The sequence below is a fragment of the Bufo bufo genome, chromosome 1, assembly GCF_905171765.1.
Source record: "Bufo bufo chromosome 1, aBufBuf1.1, whole genome shotgun sequence".
NCBI lineage: Eukaryota > Metazoa > Chordata > Amphibia > Anura > Bufonidae > Bufo > Bufo bufo.
The window spans coordinates 258,141,586-258,163,978 of record NC_053389.1 but is presented as its reverse complement, the minus strand read 5'-3'; the positions used below and the strand labels follow the sequence as shown (position 1 = coordinate 258,163,978).

At 42.2% G+C, this 22,393-nt stretch overlaps 1 protein-coding gene across 3 annotated transcripts in view; it reads left to right on the top strand.

Annotated features, from left to right (window-relative positions):
- The window catches only part of ATXN10 (ataxin 10), a 254,113-nt gene that overhangs the window by 162,908 nt on the left and 68,812 nt on the right, over positions 1 to 22,393 (top strand). For 2 of the 3 annotated variants that reach the window (XM_040439131.1, XM_040439133.1), the window contains exon 10: positions 22,218 to 22,283. The exons of the other annotated variant lie outside the window; for it this stretch is intronic. In XM_040439131.1, the coding sequence (XP_040295065.1) occupies positions 22,218 to 22,283 (66 nt within the window). The remainder of the gene's footprint in view (positions 1 to 22,217; positions 22,284 to 22,393) is intronic. 3 annotated transcript variants of the gene reach the window in all.

The window sequence follows — 22,393 nt, the reverse complement described above, 5'->3', positions numbered from 1 at the left end:
AATGTACACTAAATTCTCTAAAACCCTTTACAGCATTGGGGGTTGAATAATTTTGAACACAACTGTACTTGCTGCTCTAGTCACATAGTATGCAGAGTTCCCTACACATTGGCTGTGGGACTGCAGTGATCTTTTACTACTTTGTAACCGTGTTATTGTGAGCTGCCGCTGTGGGCACTTTGTATTGCCTCTACATATATGTACTTGTATTTATGTTTTTATGTCATAATAAAGATTTGATATTTTTGGGTATTACATAGTACCTGTTCTCTTTCGTTGGTATATTCCTTTATTTCAGTAGGTGATAAGATGATTTCAGAGATGTGTCATGGAGGCTTACTCTCTCTCCCCATTGCAAAAAATATGAACGCTCGACCGGACTATGTGCTTATTTATGCTGAAGTCTGGAGGAAGAGCTGCCAGCTGATCGAGCATTCAACAGTTGTATCAAGTGTATGGACAGCTTTACTTTCCTTCTGTACTATAGGAGCTCAGCAAGCGTTTCGCTTGTTCATCGGATGATCTGCTGCACCTTTAGACAGACAGATTGTCAGGAATGAGCGTTCCTGATAATCTGCCCAATGATTGCACCGTGTAAGTCCACCATTTCTATCAGTAATTATGAGTGGATCCTACACAGAGATGAGGTACAATGGAAAGATTTGCACCTGTCTGTGCTTTTGCCCTGCACCTAATTTTAGCTTACATTCACTGATGGAAATTACTGGTCCAACACTGACATGCTAGTCAGGCATTTATCCAGGATGTAACTCAGGATCAGTACAGGATAAGTAATGTAATGTATGCACACAGTGACTCCACTAGCAGGATAGTGAGTGCAGCTCTGGAGTATAATACAGGATGTAACTCAGGATCAGTACAGGATAGGTAATGTATGCACACAGTGACTCCACCAGCAGAATAGTGTGTGCAGCTCTGGAGTATAATACAGGATGTAACTCAGGATCAGTACAGGATAAATAATGTAATGTATGTACACAGTGACTCCACCAGCAGAATAGTAAATGAAAAAAGGTAACGGCAGCATCTCCAGTGAATTCTTTATTGGACGGACTTTATTGGACGTTTCAGCTACATACTAGCCTTTGTCAGGCTTGAACAAGGCTATTATGTAGCCGAAACGTTGCTGTCTGTTTTTATGGTACACTTTCTGTGAAGTCCGTCCAATAAAGAATTCACTGGAGATGCTGCCGTTACCTTTTATCATTTACTGTTCAGTGGACTGCAGAGGATCTGCGGTCACGGTTCGACTGTTGCATTCTGGTGTGGTCATCTGTGTCCGTGGGTGCTGCTCTACAACTTCTATTCCCCCACCAGCAGAATAGTGAGTGCAGCTCTGGAGTATAATACAGGATTTAACTCCGGATCAGTACCGGATAAGTAGTGCATGTCTGTACACATTGACTCCACCAGCAGAATAGGGAGTGCAGCTCTGGGGTATAATACATGATGTAACTCAGGATTTGTACAGGATAAATAATGGAATGTATGCACACAGTGACTCCAGCAGCAGAGTTGTGAGTGCAGCAAATGGTTTCTACAGGATTGCTGAAAACCAGTAAATTTGTGTCATCCAAAGCTGGAAACCCCCCTCATGTCAGTCGATTACATCTCCTCTTTCTAATACCTGTACCCTACTGGCTGTTTGACTGGTGGATGGTGCTTTCCTCTGTTACCTGTGTGATATGCGTACACTGCTGATATATGGCTCTGAGAACATAACCAGAAGGAATTGCAAAGTGGGAGATGCTGTACTTTATGCTAGTTCTCCTCATGTCTGATTTAATTATACTTCTTGTCATGTGTAGCATTCCTCCTTTGCTTTCTTTTTATTTAGACATATGTTCTTTCCTGAAGTGCTATTCTTGCAAAACCTGAACATTGAGCTGGGGCTCCAAGTTAGGCTGCTTAGCCAGTCTGATTTTGCGTCCCACAGTTTTTGAGATCTATAGATTTCTACCACCTCAAATCTTCTGTAGATGTCAGCCATGCTGTAGTGTAATGTGCTCCCTGAGTGATGAGAATTACTCCCCCCTATTGGAGAGGGCATGACAACAGCAGAGGTAGTGTTTCAAGTGCACACTAGTGAGCAGCTATAATGATTGACCTTAGGTACCTTAAGACTTTGCTAGTTCTTTTAGCCAAAAGAACAATTTCCCGACCTTCAATCTGTCTATATGATCTGGAGCCCAAGAGCAGTAGTGCCATGTTAGGGTTGATATAAAATATCTATCTCATGATGGTCTATCATGTTAAGGCTATCACAAGGTGGAATTATAAAGTGTAGAAGCACTGGGCCAGTGGTGGGAAATGTTCGAAATGCCTTTAGAGGGTTACCCAGCAAAATGACCTCATGGTGATCAGAAGTTCTACCTTGGGAAGGTGCCAATGCTTGCACACTTTTCCCTTTTAGAACATCTTTATTTCATGCTCTAGTGTGGGAGGGAAACCTCACACCGAGCATAGGAGGGAAAGGGGAAAGGAAATAAGGCCTAGAAACTAGGGAAGGAAGGACACCTCCTAGTGAAAAACCTAACCAAAGCCCTGACTGACTACCAGTTTGAACAGACCCCAGAGGTAGGTGAGTTCATACACAGGAATACCTAAAGTCCTATCTAACCCTAAAGAACCCTGGTACTAATGACAGGAAAGAGACATCCTGTTCCTCCAAAAAGGATGAACGGCAGTCTCCCTAAGGCCTAATACAAAACGGCAAGGAATTGCAGCACACAGAAAAGCCAAAATGCAAAGGGGAAGGTAACACTTAACTTCAAAGAAGCTATGGCAGCACTAGGAACTCAGCAGAGATCCAAACACCAGCTATGCACAGGTCCAACTGAAGCTATAAACCGCACAGCATAGGGAAAGTTAAATGACCACAATAGCAACATCTGGAGGTTAAGGGTGTGGCCAGTACCAGAAACAACACAGGCGCCTATTGATCCACAAGGTAAACATTTCAAATTAAACCACGTGTTGCCAGTCTCAAAGATCTCCTGCCACTCACTGTCGCGGGGATGTCCGTATGTCTCGGTAGGTCTGTGACACTTTATCCCTGAATAGGTCTGGACAGTATATAGAACATCTTGAAAACGGTTTACTTTCAAACATGATTGTTGTTGATTTGAAATGTCCCGAGAAGGGTCCCTTGCTTAAAACTGTCACATTACATAATTTAAAGGGAACCTGTCACCGGGATTTGGGGTATAGAGCTGAGGACATGGGTTGCTAGATGGCCGCTAGCACATCCACAATACCCAGTTCCCATAGCTCTGTGTGCTTTTATTGTGTATAAAAACCGATTTGATACATATGCAAATTAACCTGAGATGAGTCAGAGCTTGAAAATATGGTCACACAAGTAAGATATGACTCTTTTATGTTAATTTGCATATGTATCAAATCATTTTTTTTACACAATAAAAGCACACAGAGCTATGGGGACTGGGTATTGCGGATGTGCTAGCGGCCATCTATCAACCCATGTCCTCAGCTGTATACCCAAAATACAGGTGACAGGTTCCCTTTAATATCTTCTTACTAGATGGCATGGAAATCTTAAAAAAATCGCTTCCCTTAATGTCAATATTCTATATTATTATTATTATTATTATTATTATTATTATTATTATTATTATTATATATTTTTTTGTTATAACAACTTTTTCTTAATATTTGATATGGCAAGTAGTTTAACCCTTTCATGATCAAGGGTCATTGATGCCCCAGTGTCCAGGTCAAAATTTACAAATCTGACATGCGTCACTTTGTGGTAATAGCTTTGGAACACTTGTATTTAAGCCATTCTGAGATTGTTTTCTTGTGACAAAGTCACTATATTTCACTATTTCAATATATTTCACCTTTATTTCACCTTTATTTATGAAAAAAATCCCAAATTTACCAAAATTTTTGAAAAATTAGCAAATTTCAATTTCTCTGCTTTTAAAACATTAAGTGATACCTCATAAAATATTTATTACTCAACATTCCCCATATGTATACTTTTATGTTGGCATCATTTTGGAAATTTTTAGGACATTAGAGGCTTAGAAGTTTAGAAGCATTTCTAAGCAAGAAAGTTTCCAAAATCCACTTTTTAGGGACCAGTTCAGGTCTGAAGTCACTTTGTGGGGCTTACATAGTGGAAATCCCCCATAAATGACCCCATTGTGGAAACTACACCCCTCAAGTTACTCAAAACTGATTTTACAAACTTTGTTAACCCTTTAGGTGTTCCACAAGAATTAAAGGAAAATGGAGATGAAATTTCTAAATTTCACTTTTTTGGCAGATTTTCCATTATTTTTTATTTCTTTTTTTAACACATTGAGGGTTAACAGCCAAACAAAACTCAATATTTATTACCCTGATTCTGTGGTTTACAGAAACGCCCCACTTGTGGTCGTAAACTGATGTAAGGGCGCACGGCAGGGAGCAGAAGGAAAGGAGCGCCATATGGTTTTCTGAAGGCAGATTTTGCTGGACTGGTTTTTAGATGCCATGTACCATTTGAAGCCCCCCTGATGCACCCTTACAGTAGAAACTCCCAAAAAGTGACCCTATTTGGATAAGGTGCCAGTTTTATTGGTACTATTTTGGGGTACATATGATTTTTAATTGCTCTATATTACGTTTTTTGTGAAGCAAGGTAAACAAAAAATGGCTGTTTTGGCACCGTTTGTTATTTTTAATAAATTCATAGATAATAGATTCATCTGACAGGGTAGATCATGTGCTATTTTTATAGAGCAGGTTGTTACGGATGCAATGATATGAAATATGTCTACTTTCAGTTTTACATAATAAGGCATTTTTGGAAAATAAATTGTTTTTGTGTGTCCATTTTCTGAACACCCATATTTTTTTTATTTTTCTGCCGATCTTCTTGTGCAGGGGCTCATTTTTTGCAGAAAGAGTTGAGGTTTTTATTGGTACCATTTTTGGGTACATAGGATTTTTGATTACTCATTATTACACTTTATGGGGCAAGGTAACCAAAACATTGGCTGTTTTGCAACAGTTTTAATTTATTTTTACAACGTTCATCACAGGGGTTAGGTCATGTGACAGTTTTATAGAGCAGATCGTTACGGACGTGGCAATACATAATATGTATATTTAAGTTTTACACAATAATAGCATTTTTGAAACCAAAAAATGATGTTTTAGTGTCTCCATAGTCTGAGAGCCATGCATACGCCTTTTTGATCGCTTGGGGTTGTACTTTTTGTGATGTAAGGTGACAAAAAGGCCTTTTTGGCACTGTTTTTGTATGTATGTGTGAGAGAGATATATATATATATATATATATATATATATATATATATATATATAAAAAAAGCAAAAACAATCAGCAGCACTCTATAAGATGCCGGGTGCAAATCCACCAATGTTCCTGGACACAGAACAACACCAATAGAAATGACGAAAAACGGGCAGCACTCCGGACTTGTGGAAATTCAGTGATGTTTATTCAGTGCAATGCAGCATTTCAGCCCTCACAATGGAGCCTTTGTCAAGCTAATGAACTAGTGCTCTCAACATATTTAAATAGGTGGTTCTCATTATAATTACATAATTGCTCATTAAAACATATTTCACAAATATCAGTACAAAACATGATTATACAGATCATTAAATTACATCGGTGTACATGAATCATCTTTATATCAACATGGTATATATATAGTGGAAAACCAACTTTACCACATGCCCAAATCTGTGTAAAATACACAAATATTTACCAATTGCCTCATAAAGTGCAGCTGTGCTAAATTGTGTTAAAGTACATATCAATTTAGAAAAATTAAAAGAGGGACAAACCCACAACACGAGACTCCACACTGCGATCCGGTATTGGCGTCCCCTGGCGTCCATTGCGCAGGCGCCAGTCTGCATCATTAGATCGCGAGATCCCGTTGCGTCCCGCGCATGCGCATAGAACGCTCAAACTCGTACCTATACGCAGTCGCCGGGACGCACACTAGGCTCGCGAGTCCTCCCCATTTCTCGCGCATGCGCTTTGCGCGGCTGTAAGAAACACGACATCCCAGCAGTATCACACTGCTGCGCATGTACCGAGGGGCGGAGACCAATGCTGTCGTCACTAAGTGACCATGGGGGGCGGAGATCAATGTTGTCGTCACTATGTGGCCATAGTAACGATATTTGTATGCGGAAATTGGGAACAGTGGCCATCTGGGGACAGGCGATGTACCTGGTAATATGCACTCAGATGAATCCCGTGCACAATCTCCAGCGTCACAAGGAACCTAGACCATATCATAGCCAGGCTCCCGTAACAACATCCCCGTCTCCTATGGTCATATTGGGGACGGTGTGGAGGAGAATGTCTATCACAGGTACACGCAGCCATCTCTGGGTGCATGCACCTGTGGGAAACAGGAGACAGGGCATTCTCGTGTCCCATGTCACCTGCTCCTACATCCATCAACCACACCTAACCTCCTCTGTCCCATCAACATCACCGCAAAATTCCTGACATGAATGTCATGCAATTCATTGGTCTCAGATCCTAAGTCATGAAAAAGAGAAAATATCTAAATGGAGAGATATGTGCAGAAAGTGAAAAATACATTCAAAGGACATATACAGTGATCGCAAGGGGATCCCATGTTGGGCGTTGTCCTCTCAATTGAAATCAAATTCTCCATCATGATAATCTATAGAAAAGGAAGACAAAAAAAGAGAAAATAAATAGAGAGCACAATCCTAACCCACACATTCTCAGATAGAAGACACGTATCCCACCGGCGCCCAGCTAAGTCACCCTAAAATCAACATTGAGTCCGCGGGGTTTTAGGGTTTGCAATTGGAAAATCCAATATAGTTCCCGCTGCTTCAGCATCACTGACCTATCACCCCCCCGTCGTGGCATGGCGATCTGGTCAATGACCCTGAAGCGCAGGTCTTTTTCAGTATGTAATGCTTCCGTGAAATGTTTGGACACCGGTAAATCTAGTCTCTTCTTCCTAATGGTGTACCTATGATGATTCAATCTTGTCTTGACATCCCATGTAGTCTCCCCTACATAAAGGAGATGACAGGGGCACTCCAACAAGTATACTACATAGGAGGAGTCACAGGTCAAGTGATGTTTAATCATATACTCCTCTCCTGTCTGTGGGTGCACAAAATGTGCACCCCTTAACATGAGTGGGCAATTCACACACCCATGACAAGGAAAACAACCCTTCCTGGATGCACCAAAGTATGTACTGAATGCAATCTTTTTAGTCCCGATGTCAGCCCGTACAAGATGATCTTTAATATTGCGTGTACGTTTATAAGACATCATTGGAGGGTTGGCAAATTCGGGAATGTTTCTGAAGTTACTGCCCAATATGGGCCAATGTCCCTTCAAAATATTACCGATTTTGTCACTCAGGGGTGAGAACCGGGTTATAAACGGGATACGTTTGGTGTCCTTTACCTCATTCGTCCCCTTTTCCAAGAGGGTTTTCCTAGGCTGTTGCATAGCCCTCGCCTTATGTTGTTCTATCAGTTTCTTAGGGTATCCCCTTTTGATAAATTTTTCACCCATTGTGGTGAGTCTATCAATGGTATCTTCTTCACCCTGTACTATCCTCCTGACCCTAAGCAGCTGGCTATAGGGTAATGATCTCACCATGCTCCTGGGATGACAACTGTTGTATTGAAGCAGTGTGTTTTTATCAGTTTTTTTAGTAAAAAGATCCGTGTGTAGAGAGTCTCCTCGTCTACACACTGTCACATCAAGGAACTCGATATGGGTTTCAGAAAAAACCAATGTGAATTTGACCTCAGGGTCAATCCCATTGAGGAAGTCACCAAACTGATGTAACCCCTCAATGGAACCTGTCCACAACAGGAAGATGTCGTCTATGTAACGCCACCACCCCAGCACTTGTCTGAAGTGGTGGCTAACATAGACGTACATCTCCTCTAGATGGGCCATATAAATGTTCGCGTAATTGGGCGCCACATTTGAGCCCATTGCGGTACCACGCAATTGGATAAAGAACTCATCCTGAAACAAAAAATAGTTACAGGTGAGCACAATATCCAACAGCGTGGTCAGAAACTCTCTACATTCCATGGAGTATGGTGAATCAGCCAGACAATTTCTGACTGCATCCACCCCCCTCACATGTGAGATGGATGTGTACAGACTCACAACATCAAATGATGCTAAAATGACATGTGCCGGGAGCTGTACATTGCTGATTTCATTAAGGAAGTGTGTAGTATCCCTTATGTATGACTTGGCTTTCACAACATAAGGTGACAGTATCCTGTCCAAAAAGATGGCAATCTGAGAAAACGGTGAACCAATGCCCGATACTATGGGCCGGCCGGGTGGAGAAACCAATGACTTGTGGATTTTTGGTAGAACATATATTACCGGAGTTCTTGGCCGTTCCACATAGAGAAAAGAATGCAACTTATCATCAATTACACCCTCCTCCCTAGCGGAATCCAGGACCCTACGGATTTTCTTAAGAAATTCAAACTTAGGGTCACCTGGAAGCCTACGGTAAACGTTTTCATCATTCAACTGGCGATATATCTCATCCACATAGTCAGTTGTGTTCATAACCACCACAGCCCCACCCTTGTCTGCCGGTTTAATGGTCAGACAAGGGTTAGTGGAGAGTTCCTTCAGGGCTTTGGTCTCCTCTGCTTTCATATTTCTCTTTACACAAATCCCTTCAACCCCTGATGCTTTCAAGGTCTCTAAATCTAACCTAACTGCATTAATAAACGTATCCACGGCCACATGATTAACAACAGGTGTGAAATCACTTTTAAGGTGAAGTTGTACATCATTAAGTGTAAGTTCTGAACCGCTATTGGACCCAGCTGCTGGGACCTCAGTGGACTGTTTATTGAACCAGATCTTCAACTTAATGGCTCTAAAAAATCTATACAGATCAAGCTCTAATTGGAACCAATCGATGTTCCTAAATGGGCAAAAAGAAAGTCCTTTCTCCAAAACAGACAATTGTATAGGAGTAAGTACAATAGATGATATATTTACCACAGTTGTCTCTTCCGCATGGTTCTTTGCGGTTTCATCTGCCCTGCTTTTACGCCACCTCTGTTGTCTCCTCCCACCTCGTCTGGTCCGGTGGGATCTGGACCCAGACCTAAAAAAGAGGTAGTTGCAGTAGGGGTGTCAGCGCCAGATGCTGTGGTCATATCTGGAAGATTATCCATTTCTGGAACTGTAAGGTCAGCCCTTCGATTGGAATGTCCCGTTTTTTTGCTCCCAGGGGAGGGTCGTTCCATCCTCTTGAGGCCTTTTTTAACAGTCCTCTGTCCCCCTTGCCAGCTATATACAAATCCGGTAGTGTAATCTTCCATGTCCCTTTGCCATTTTTTTCTCTTTGTGGACTGTAGATCTTGCTTCAGTTTCTCCAAATATATATTGCAATTGCTAAAGTATTTCTCTGCATCCTCTGGAGTTAAAGCTGCTCTCAACTCTCCTTCCGTTTGTTCCAGACTTGTTCTCAGAGTGTGAATCTCTTTTTGTAGATACTCAACATTTAATAAGATAATGTCCAGAGAATATTTATTTGAGATCTGTGCAAACCGTGCACAGAAATCCGGATTATTGGGAAAAAAATCAGGTCTCAATATTGACCGCATGCCCCTCGGAATCCGGTGTGCGTGATGATATTCACTAAGCGTGATTACATGCAAATCCAAATTAATGCACCTTTTAGAGTATAGTTCATACCTTTTCTTGAGATCTGGTATTGACGGAGTTGATAGGAAGGCGACATCCCTCATGGCACCTTGTAAGATACGTGTCTCATCCTCCTGTGTATAGGAAAAGATGTCCGGGTATACACATCCTGTAGCTTGATTCATATTTCAATAAAAGGTGCTGAGCTGATAAATCCAATATAGAAAAAGCAAAAACAATCAGCAGCACTCTATAAGATGCCGGGTGCAAATCCACCAATGTTCCTGGACACAGAACAACACCAATAGAAATGACGAAAAACGGGCAGCACTCCGGACTTGTGGAAATTCAGTGATGTTTATTCAGTGCAATGCAGCATTTCAGCCCTCACAATGGAGCCTTTGTCAAGCTAATGAACTAGTGCTCTCAACATATTTAAATAGGTGGTTCTCATTATAATTACATAATTGCTCATTAAAACATATTTCACAAATATCAGTACAAAACATGATTATACAGATCATTAAATTACATCGGTGTACATGAATCATCTTTATATCAACATGGTATATATATAGTGGAAAACCAACTTTACCACATGCCCAAATCTGTGTAAAATACACAAATATTTACCAATTGCCTCATAAAGTGCAGCTGTGCTAAATTGTGTTAAAGTACATATCAATTTAGAAAAATTAAAAGAGGGACAAACCCACAACACGAGACTCCACACTGCGATCCGGTATTGGCGTCCCCTGGCGTCCATTGCGCAGGCGCCAGTCTGCATCATTAGATCGCGAGATCCCGTTGCGTCCCGCGCATGCGCATAGAACGCTCAAACTCGTACCTATACGCAGTCGCCGGGACGCACACTAGGCTCGCGAGTCCTCCCCATTTCTCGCGCATGCGCTTTGCGCGGCTGTAAGAAACACGACATCCCAGCAGTATCACACTGCTGCGCATGTACCGAGGGGCGGAGACCAATGCTGTCGTCACTAAGTGACCATGGGGGGCGGAGATCAATGTTGTCGTCACTATGTGGCCATAGTAACGATATTTGTATGCGGAAATTGGGAACAGTGGCCATCTGGGGACAGGCGATGTACCTGGAAATATGCACTCAGATGAATCCCGTGCACAATCTCCAGCGTCACAAGGAACCTAGACCATATCATAGCCAGGCTCCCGTAACAACATCCCCGTCTCCTATGGTCATATTGGGGACGGTGTGGAGGAGAATGTCTATCACAGGTACACGCAGCCATCTCTGGGTGCATGCACCTGTGGGAAACAGGAGACAGGGCATTCTCGTGTCCCATGTCACCTGCTCCTACATCCATCAACCACACCTAACCTCCTCTGTCCCATCAACATCACCGCAAAATTCCTGACATGAATGTCATGCAATTCATTGGTCTCAGATCCTAAGTCATGAAAAAGAGAAAATTTCTAAATGGAGAGATATGTGCAGAAAGTGAAAAATACATTCAAAGGACATATACAGTGATCGCAAGGGGATCCCATGTTGGGCGTTGTCCTCTCAATTGAAATCAAATTCTCCATCATGATAATCTATAGAAAAGGAAGACAAAAAAAGAGAAAATAAATAGAGAGCACAATCCTAACCCACACATTCTCAGATAGAAGACACGTATCCCACCGGCGCCCAGCTAAGTCACCCTAAAATCAACATTGAGTCCGCGGGGTTTTAGGGTTTGCAATTGGAAAATCCAATATAGTTCCCGCTGCTTCAGCATCACTGACCTATCACCCCCCCGTCGTGGCATGGCGATCTGGTCAATGACCCTGAAGCGCAGGTCTTTTTCAGTATGTAATGCTTCCGTGAAATGTTTGGACACCGGTAAATCTAGTCTCTTCTTCCTAATGGTGTACCTATGATGATTCAATCTTGTCTTGACATCCCATGTAGTCTCCCCTACATAAAGGAGATGACAGGGGCACTCCAACAAGTATACTACATAGGAGGAGTCACAGGTCAAGTGATGTTTAATCATATACTCCTCTCCTGTCTGTGGGTGCACAAAATGTGCACCCCTTAACATGAGTGGGCAATTCACACACCCATGACAAGGAAAACAACCCTTCCTGGATGCACCAAAGTATGTACTGAATGCAATCTTTTTAGTCCCGATGTCAGCCCGTACAAGATGATCTTTAATATTGCGTGTACGTTTATAAGACATCATTGGAGGGTTGGCAAATTCGGGAATGTTTCTGAAGTTACTGCCCAATATGGGCCAATGTCCCTTCAAAATATTACCGATTTTGTCACTCGGGTGAGAACCGGGTTATAAACGGGATACGTTTGGTGTCCTTTACCTCATTCGTCCCCTTTTCCAAGAGGGTTTTCCTAGGCTGTTGCATAGCCCTCGCCTTATGTTGTTCTATCAGTTTCTTAGGGTATCCCCTTTTGATAAATTTTTCACCCATTGTGGTGAGTCTATCAATGGTATCTTCTTCACCCTGTACTATTCTCCTGACCCTAAGCAGCTGGCTATAGGGTAATGATCTCACCATGCTCCTGGGATGACAACTGTTGTATTGAAGCAGTGTGTTTTTATCAGTTTTTTTAGTAAAAAGATCCGTGTGTAGAGAGTCTCCTCGTCTACACACTGTCACATCAAGGAACTCGATATGGGTTTCAGAAAAAACCAATGTGAATTTGACCTCAGGGTCAATCCCATTGAGGAAGTCACCAAACTGATGTAACCCCTCAATGGAACCTGTCCACAACAGGAAGATGTCGTCTATGTAACGCCACCACCCCAGCACTTGTCTGAAGTGGTGGCTAACATAGACGTACATCTCCTCTAGATGGGCCATATAAATGTTCGCGTAATTGGGCGCCACATTTGAGCCCATTGCGGTACCACGCAATTGGATATAATATTTTACAGTGTTCACCTGAGGGGTTAGGTCATGTGATATTTTTATCGAGCATGTTGTTATGGACGGGGCGATACCTAATATGTACTTTTATTTTTTTATTTCACTTCAATACAATAATAGCATATTTGAAATTAAAAAAAATGTTTTACTGTCTCCATGTTCTGAGAGCTATAGTTGTTTTTTTTGTTTTTTCTGAGAATTTTTTTATGTAGGGGCTCATTTTTTGCGGGATGAGGTGACTGTTTTTATTTTATTATTCATTTTGTTTGACAGGCCTTTTTGATCGCTCGATGTTGCACTTTTTGTGATGTAAGGTGACAAAAATGGCTTTTTTACACAGTTTTATTTTTTTATGGTGTTTATTGGACGGGGTCGATCATGTGATATATTTATAGAGATGGTCGTTACGGACGCGGTGATATCTGTGTGTTTTATTTATTTTTATAATTTTTTTTCATTTTTTATAGGAAAAGGCACTTTATTTTTTAATTTATATTTTTATTTACCGTATTTATTTTTACTTTTATTTTCACATTATTTTTTTTTATCAAGTCTCACTTGGATCTCGCTGATCCAGTGGGGATGATGGCTGAACTATTCTTTGCAATGCTCTTGAACTATTCTTTGCAACACCGGATGCCTTTGCAAAGCGTCTGGTTGCCATAGTTGAGAGAGGGAGCCCCCTCCCTCTATTAACCACATGGATTCCGCTGCCGCGGCATCTAAGGGGTTACAGCAGAGTGTCAGCATACAGCTGACACTCGCTGCTGATGGCGTCTCAGGAATGGAGCCGCCGCCATCAAATACAGCAAGGGGACCGCATCGGGGCAGGGAGCAGCGCTGGAAAGTGAGGGTACGGCCAGCATTGAGGGGGCATAGATGGGGGCAGGATGGATGGGAGGGGGAGGGGGGACCGCATCAGTGGCAGGCGGGGACAGGGCTCACGGGAGGGCGGGGGGGGGGCGGCTGCAGCGCAGATCAGAGCCTGGAACAGGCACTTTTTTACACTGCCGCGATCCGATTGGTTAGTCGGATCGATTGGCGGCAAGGGACCACTCTGATTGGTCCCTTGCCGGCATTACTGAACTGTATGCTGTCCGTGACAGCAGCAGGGCAGGGGCAGAAGTTTTAATCCAAGCGTTTTCCAGCGCTTGGATTAAAGAGCTGCCAGAACATTTATATACGTGCTAGCTGCACGGGGTATGTGCAGCTAGAACGTATATAGCCGTATGGCAGTCGGGAAGGGGTTAAATTTCAGCCAGATCCTCACTGCGTCCAGAGAGAGCTCATCCCCTGTAGTGATTGTTAGAGCATCACATTTTACACTCATCAGTGCAGAGCTCTTCTGTGGGCATCTTTATTTAGGCCTATCAAGAGGACAGTAGAGCTGTCGTACTTTCACTAGTCATCCAGCTGGCATTCTCAATCAGAAGCAATATCTGGCATTAACATCAGAGATTTCTTGTACAAGTCATTCTAATTGCGAAAGCCAGTTGGACGGCTAACGAGACATCTTCAAGAGAAAATGCAACATATCCAGTTGCTCTAACCTCTTAGCTACTGATATGCCATGACCTGGATAAATGAGAAACTTCAAAGACCGCTGTCATACTGTTATCCTGATTCTATGCCTAGTATCATACTGAGGATCACCTTGCAAACATCTTCCCCTCACATAAGCGGTAAACTGAACTAGTGTCTTATGATTTATGCTGATTGCTACGGAGTCTCTTCTCCTGCCGTGTGCCAAAAACTGAAGTCTACGCCAGCTTCAGGCTGGCATAGACTTCAGCTATAACTGACGCCAGTTTCTGGCAAAAGTTTTTGTAATTCTTGTAGGCTGTATGAATCCCTGGCCCCTCCCACTAAGCCCTGCCCCTTTGCTAACTACTTTAGAAAAATGTTGAAGCTCAAAAAGTCGCAAATAGCGCAAATATTCTGTGTGACTAATTTGTGACTTTTTTATTCCACAATAGTTGCGTAAACGCTTTAGTAAATGTCCCTCCATGTGTATTTGTAAGTCACCTGCAGCAGAGATTTAATCGCCCTCTTGGCACAATATGGCAGCAGTAAGCTCTAAAGAAACAAGTCTGCAGAAGTATTGGAATTGATGTCCGAGGGTGTGTGATTTTGGATAACATGGCTCATCCACATATTAGGCAAACATTCAGCACCACTTTTCATCAGGGAAAATGTGTTATACCTGGACTGCCGAATTAAAAGGGTCGACATGTAACACATGGTAGCATCTGGTCCTCCAAATCGGACCTACACACTGGCTAATTGAGGGTGGCTTACATTAGATATCCTTGCTCTCATTTCCACATGCCCTATTACAGCCATGATAGCACAACAACCTTGATTTATTATGTTGTATATACATGATTATCGGTTCGTTACACTACATGGCTGCCTCCATATTGGTGACCAGTGATTTGTGCTGCCCATTCTAAGTAATTTTAAACTTTAGAGGACCGCACTGTAGCTCAGGGGTTAGCTTTGTTCCCGTGCAGTACTTGGGGTCTTGTGCTCAAATCTGACCAAAGGCAATATCTGCTTGGAGTTTATGTACTCCCAGTGTTTGCATGGGATTCCTCCCACACTCCAAAAGTATACTAAAAGCTAAATTGATGTCCTGTGAAATTAACCCTAGTGGGTGTTGGGGATGAGCCCCAACTGACTTCCCTACTTCACAACCTTCCCTATGCCTTGAGTCCCTTATGTGCATAAATACAAATACTTAGCCTTAAAAAAAAAAAAAAAAAAAAAAAAAAAGATATGTGAATTGATTCAAATTTTTTATTTTTTTTTGTCTTTTTGCCAAAGTCCAACTAAATATCCATAGTCTTCCCAAGTAGCTGCAAAATACTCCTCCTTAAGCAGGTCACTTAAGGAGCTTATGGGCCATTAAGACCTCTTTATTTGTTCTGATGCTGCATGTTTTCTTTCTAGTCCTAGTGCTTTGATTTTTTTTTTCTTTAACCCCAATGATTCCACAGGCTTGGTCCCCATGTGAGATAAGAGAGAAGAATATGGCAACTGGCTCTTCAGGAGTTAAGGAAATCTTCCTAAATTGTGTGTAGAATCTGACTTGGGAACATCTGTACATAAAAAAGAAACTTCTTAATCCCCAGCTTACCTGGCATTCAGATGTACCCTTTGAAAAAGATGCACCTTGATAATTAGAGGAATGCACATAAGACAAGAAAGAGACCTTTTTCTTTAATCTTTACGGAAAAAAATGAACAAAAACCTTTTTTTCTTTATAACATAAGGAGGCGACAACAATTATAGGTATAGGCCTACAAGAAAGGCACAGGTACAAATGCATTGAATAGTATATACGGTTCATTTTATGAGGTGTGGGACTTAATATTTCTTAGTACACCTACCACAGAATTAAAATATTCTTTACTGTAATTTTCCCCTTGAACCATAATGTCTCTCTTGTGGTCCTCGCAACATAGAATAGCTTGTGGTGGATTTCTAACTGTTAATAATGGCCTTATTTATTTGTGAACACCAGTCTTTCCCGGACAATATAGTTGTGTTACAAACTTGGAAAATGTATATATTTTTTTGTCTTCTACTTTGTAGAGAGCACACAGTGTATTTTACTTTCTGCCCACAGGAGGCACCAGTGCTCTGCCAGACACTGAAGACAAATCTATAAGCTTGGTGGCTGCTGTAAATCGCCTCCAAGAAATAATGTGTTTACTGACACTTTGAGCTTCTTCACACTGTCCTATTTGTGTCTTGATACACGGCTTGCTCTCCACCTGAAGGACTTAGTTTCACAGGCAACTTCCAGTGCACCTTCAGAATAACTTTAAAAGGTTTTTAAGGCTCTGCTCTCAAAGTAAAAGAATGAGTCAATCTTTTGGAAGAATAGCAAGTTAGCACATGAGAATTGCTGACTGGTAGAAATCAGGGTGGATTTGATTTAAAACAAACTGATTTAAATCACGATTTAAATCACTAGTCAGGCTTGATTTAAATCATAGTTTTCTACATAAAGACTAATTCTTTCTGGTATAACTTATAATATGCAAGTAGATGAAGATTTTTAGAATAACAACTTTTCATATTAGTTTGATTAGGTTTGTAGAAGTTTTCTCAACTCTGTTCATGTTATAAAATTTTTGCTGTGAAGAAGAGGCATGTGATCTCTGCTGAGTCAAATTCAGTTTTGAGAACTGCAAAAGTAAACCAAGCATCTGTGATAATATCTTGTAGGCAGAGAAACTGCCCAATAATCTTAGGCTACTTTCACACTTGCAGCAGTGTGATCCGGCGGATCCGCCGATCTGCATGTGACTGAAAGCATTTGTGAGACGGATCCGGATGTGGATCCTTTTTACAAATGCATTGCAAGAGCGGATCCGTCTCTCCGCTTGTCATGCGGACAGACGGATCCGTCTTGTATCTTTTTTCACATTTTTACCGGTCTGCGCATGCGCAGGCCGGAAGGACGGATCCGGTATTTTGAATGTCGGATCCGGCACTAATGCATTCCTATGGGGAAAAATGCCGGATCCGGCATTCAGGCAAGTCTTCAGTTTTTTTCGCCGGAGATAAAACCGTAGCATGCTGCGGTTTTATCTTTTGCCTGATCAGTCAAAACGACTGAACTGAAGACATCCTGATGCATCATGAACGGATTACTTTCCATTTAGAATGCATGGGGATATGCCTGATCAGTTCTTTTCCGGTATAGAGCCCCTGTGACGGAACTCTATGCCGGAAAAGAAAAATGCAAGTGTGAAAGTACCCTTACAAAAACCTCTGGAAGAGCATGACATTGTGAATGGATTAATGGAATTTATTTACCAAAAAAATTAAACATATACAGCCTTATTTATTCTACATAATTGAAAAAACTCATCTTTTTTTCATGATGGAATAACCTTTGGATGCTAATATATTTTCCTCAAAAAGCATTTTATATAAAAAAAAATCTGATTTTAAATCCCAAAAATCTGATTATTATTTTTTTTTAATTTTTTTTTTTTTTAAAAATCATTGATTTTTATCCACCCTGGTTGAAATCCATATTCACCTGACATTGTGGGCAATAAGTGCTTGGAATTGAGAATTCATTCAAGTTGAACAATATAGAAACTCAAACAATAACAGTAAGATATAGATTTCATGTTGCTCAGCCCAGATGTAAAAGATTGACATATATTCTTCCAGATGAAAATCTGATCATGGCATTTCTCTTGCAGCAGATTCCATGACTTTTCCAGGATTATAATATTGGTGGCCTATCCTCAAGGTAGGCAATCAATATCAGATCAATGGGGGATCAAGACCAGGCACCTCTGCTGATCATCTGTTCCTGAGTAGCTCCAGAACCTCACAGTTGTTTCCATTATGTATCGGATGGAGCTGATATCTGCAGCACTTTTCCCATTCACGTCAGTGAGAGCAGCACTGTAATAACCATCTCCCTACAATACATAATAGATAGAGCTACAGTACAGACCAAAAGTTTGGACACACCTTCTCATTCAAAGAGTTTTCTTTATTTTCATGACTATGAAGGCATGAAAACTATGAATTAACACATGTGGAATTATATACATAACAAACAAGTGTGAAACAACTGAAAATATGTCATATTCTAGGTTCTTCAAAGTAGCCACCTTTTGCTTTGATTACTGCTTTGCACACTCTTGGCATTCTCTTGATGAGCTTCAAGAGGTAGTCCCCTGAAATGGTCTTCCAACAGTCTTGAAGGAGTTCCCAGAGATGCTTAGCACTTGTTGGCCCTTTTGCCTTCACTCTGCGGTCCAGCTCACCCCAAACCATCTTGATTGGGTTCAGGTCTGGTGACTGTGGAGGCCAGGTCATCTGGCGCAGCACCCCATCACTCTCCTTCATGGTCAAATAGCCCTTACTTTCAAAGTTTTCCCAATTTTTCGGCTGACTGACTGACCTTCATTTCTTAAAGTAATGATGGCCACTCGTTTTTCTTTACTTAGCTGCTTTTTTCTTGCCATAATACAAATTCTAACAGTCTATTCAGTAGGACTATCAGCTGTGTATCCACCTGACTTCTCCTCAACGCCACTGATGGTCCCAACCCCATTTATAAGGCAAGAAATCCCACTTATTAAACCTGACAGGGCACACCTGTGAAGTGAAAACCATTTCAGGGGACTACCTCTTGAAGCTCATCAAGAGAATGCCAAGAGTGTGCAAAGCAGTAATCAAAGCAAAAGGTGGCTACTTTGAAGAACCTAGAATATGACATATTTTCAGTTGTTTCACACTTGTTTGTTATGTATATAATTCCACATGTGTTAATTCATAGTTTTGATGCCTTCAGTGTGAATCTACAATTTTCATAGTCATGAAAATAAAGAAAACTCTTTGAATGAGAAGGTGTGTCCAAACTTTTGGTCTGTACTGTATGTAGTTCCCCACTGATCTCATATTGATGTACTTTTATTTTTTATTTTTTTTGATTACCATAGATACATTTTTTATCAACAAAAAGCCTAAAGGATGAAGCATCACAAGTCACCATTCCACATTTGAAGCCCAACTGCCTTTCTCACCTTCCCTCGCTGAATTCTGGAGACCTTCTGTCTTCTCCTTTTTTACTTTTTTTTTCTGGTTTCTGTGTACCTAGAGAAGATGACCCTCTAGAATAAAAGGCCAGGGAACTGCAGGCGACATGAACTAACACCCCCTCCAAAAATCACGCTAGAAGATTGTTCTAGTGAAGCTAATGTGCAAGTTGTCTGGCAAGCCACTAAATGAGAAGCGTCATTAGTGTGGCAGTAGCTTGTCTTTCCATTCCCTATTAGAAAACATGCACAATCGGTCAAGACGTGCATGTATGTTTACAAGAAGGTCAGCGGAGAGGGCTGTTGCCTGAAGTGTAAAATCTGCTTTACAGGATGTGACAGTTTGAAGGCGTACGAGATTCTACCATGTTAATTACAGTTCCTCCTAGAATCCTCTTCCATGACCTTAGTAGATCTGTTGGGATGTCTGGGAGCTGGACACATCTCCAAAAAAAGTAAATATCGAGTTCTAGTTCTTCACTGAGAACTGCAGCACCATTGGGGAATCTAAGAGGTCCCTCACCAAAGTCCTCTTCTGAAGTGTCTATATGACATTGTGAAGATCTTAGGCAGAATTTACATGCCAGACAATAAATAGAGACACAAGTTGAAGAGGTAGGTGCAGCAGGGTAAGCTGGTAGTCTTCTAAAGTACTCCCTGGGAGCAAATTCCTTTACTTTTGCTATATGTCTGCTTTCCATATGTGTTGATTCACTTTCTGCCAAGCACGTAAAATGTAGCTGGCAATAATTGAACGTTACATTGATGAAATAGTATGTAGATTTGTCTCTAGGGCATGCTCCTAATTGAGAAGGATCATGTGGGAGCTCGTTCTTTTTCTGAAGCCCCAGGGTTCTCAGGAGGAGTACGCACCGTGTAGAGTGCCACTGCTTGCACACACACACCATTAGCTATACATCATCTGGAGACCAAATATGCTCTGGCTTACCATATAAATCACAACCAGTATTAAGAATAATGAATCTGTCACATATCACACAAATTATAATCTCAGCGAGTTGGCGAAATATTTAGCCAGCTGCATTATCAGGAATTTACTGTAGTTCTCCTTCGAAGAATCTCTTGGCATGACTAAGCCCTGCATTGCTCTTGGTTTACCATGGCTTTGTGGCAAGTTATGCTTGTTGCATTGAGTTGATACTTGGTTAAATGTGGCCTAAAGTGCCAGGTGATTTAACTGCCGCCAGACTAAAGAATGAAAGCTAGAGTATCTCAATTCTTCATCCCTTCTGCTGAGGCCAGCTTTCCTCTCCAGCCCAAAAAAAAAGTACACTGCTCAAAAAAATAAAGGGAACACTTAACAACACAATGTAACTCCAAGTCAATCACACTTCTGTGAAATCAAACTGTCCACTTAGGAAGCAACACTGAGTGACAATCAATTTCACATGCTGTTGTGCAAATGGGATAGACAACAGGTGGAGATTATAGGCAATTAGCAAGACACCCCCAATAAAGGAGTGGTACTGCAGGTGGTGACCACAGACCACTTCTCAGTTCCTATGCTTCCTGGCTGATGTTTTGGTCACTTTTGAATGCTGGCGGTGCTTTCATTCCAGTGGTAGCATGAGACTGAGTCTACAACCCACACAAGTGGCTCAGGTAGTGCAGCTTATCCAGGATTTCACATCTATGCGAGCTGTGGCAAGAAGGTTTGCTGTGTCTGTCAGCGTAGTGTCCAGAGCATGGAGGCGCCACCAGGATACAGGCCAGTACATCAGGAGATGTGGAGGAGGCCGTAGGAGGGCAACAACCCAGCAGCAGGACCGCTACCTCCGCCTTTGTGCAAGGAGGAACAGGAGGAGCACTGCCAGAGCCCTGCAAAATGACCTCCAGCAGGCCACAAATGTGCATGTGTCTGCTCAAACGGTCAGAAACAGACTCCATGAGGGTGAAATGAGGGCCCGACGTCCACAAGTGGGGGTTGTGCTTACAGCCCAACACCGTGCAGGACGTTTGGCATTTGCCAGAGAACACCAAGATTGGCAAATTCCCCACTGGCGCCCTGTGCTCTTCACAGATGAAAGCAGGTTCACACTGAGCACATGTGACAGAGACGCCGTGGAGAACGTTCTGCTGCCTGCAACATCTTCCAGCATGACCGGTTTGGCATTGGGTCAGTAATGGTGTGGGGTGGCATTTCTTTGGAGGGCCGCACAGCCCTCCATGTGCTTGCCAGAGGTAGCCTGACTGCCATTAGGTACCGAGATGAGATCCTCAGACCCCTTGTGAGACCATATGCTGGTGCGGTTGGCCCTGGGTTCCTCCTAATGCAAGACAATGCTAGACCTCATGTGGCTGGAGTGTGTCAGCAGTTCCTGCAAGACAAAGGCATTGATGCTATGGACTGGCCCGCCCGTTCCCCAGACCTGAATCCAATTGAGCACATCTGGGACATCATGTCTCGCTCTATCCACCAACGTCACGTTGCACCACAGACTGTCCAGGAGTTGGCAGATGCTTTAGTCCAGGTCTGGGAGGAGATCCCTCAGGAGACCATCCGCCACCTCATCAGGAGCATGCACAGGCGTTGTAGGGAGGTCATACAGGCACGTGGAGGCCACACACACTACTGAGCCTCATTTTGACTTGTTTTAAGGACATTACATCAAAGTTGTATCAGCCTGTAGTGCGTTTTTCCACTTTAATTTTGAGTGCGACTCCAAATCCAGACCTCCATGGGTTGAAAAAATCTGATAGCTACCAATGGCAGCCATATTACTTGTATTGGAGCTAGTTCTCCAGTAATAGAGGGCCCTCCTCCCTCCCTCCCTCTCTCAGCCTTTGAAACCAAATACAGCAAGTCTGCCTAGAAATGAATACTTAAAGTAAACTGCAGATATTCTTGACCCCCCCCTGATTGGCAGTCTGCTCATGTGAGAAAAAGTTTTATAGAAACCGAACAGAGAAAACTGTGGTAATCTCCTGCTCATCTTTTACATTTTTGGCTGGAGCCAGATGAATGGTGCTTTAACAATATTTTTGTCCTGCAGGCAGAGGAAGGAGGCACCTGCTGCAGCCAGATGTCTTACAGCCAGGTACATGGCAGTGAGGAGAAGGTGGGGTGCATGGCTGATCTCCTGGCATACATAGTAATTTCTTTATATATTTTTCTCAGTTGTAAACGTAACTTGAGACACTCGCCTTCCCTTCATTGAAAGAGTCTGGG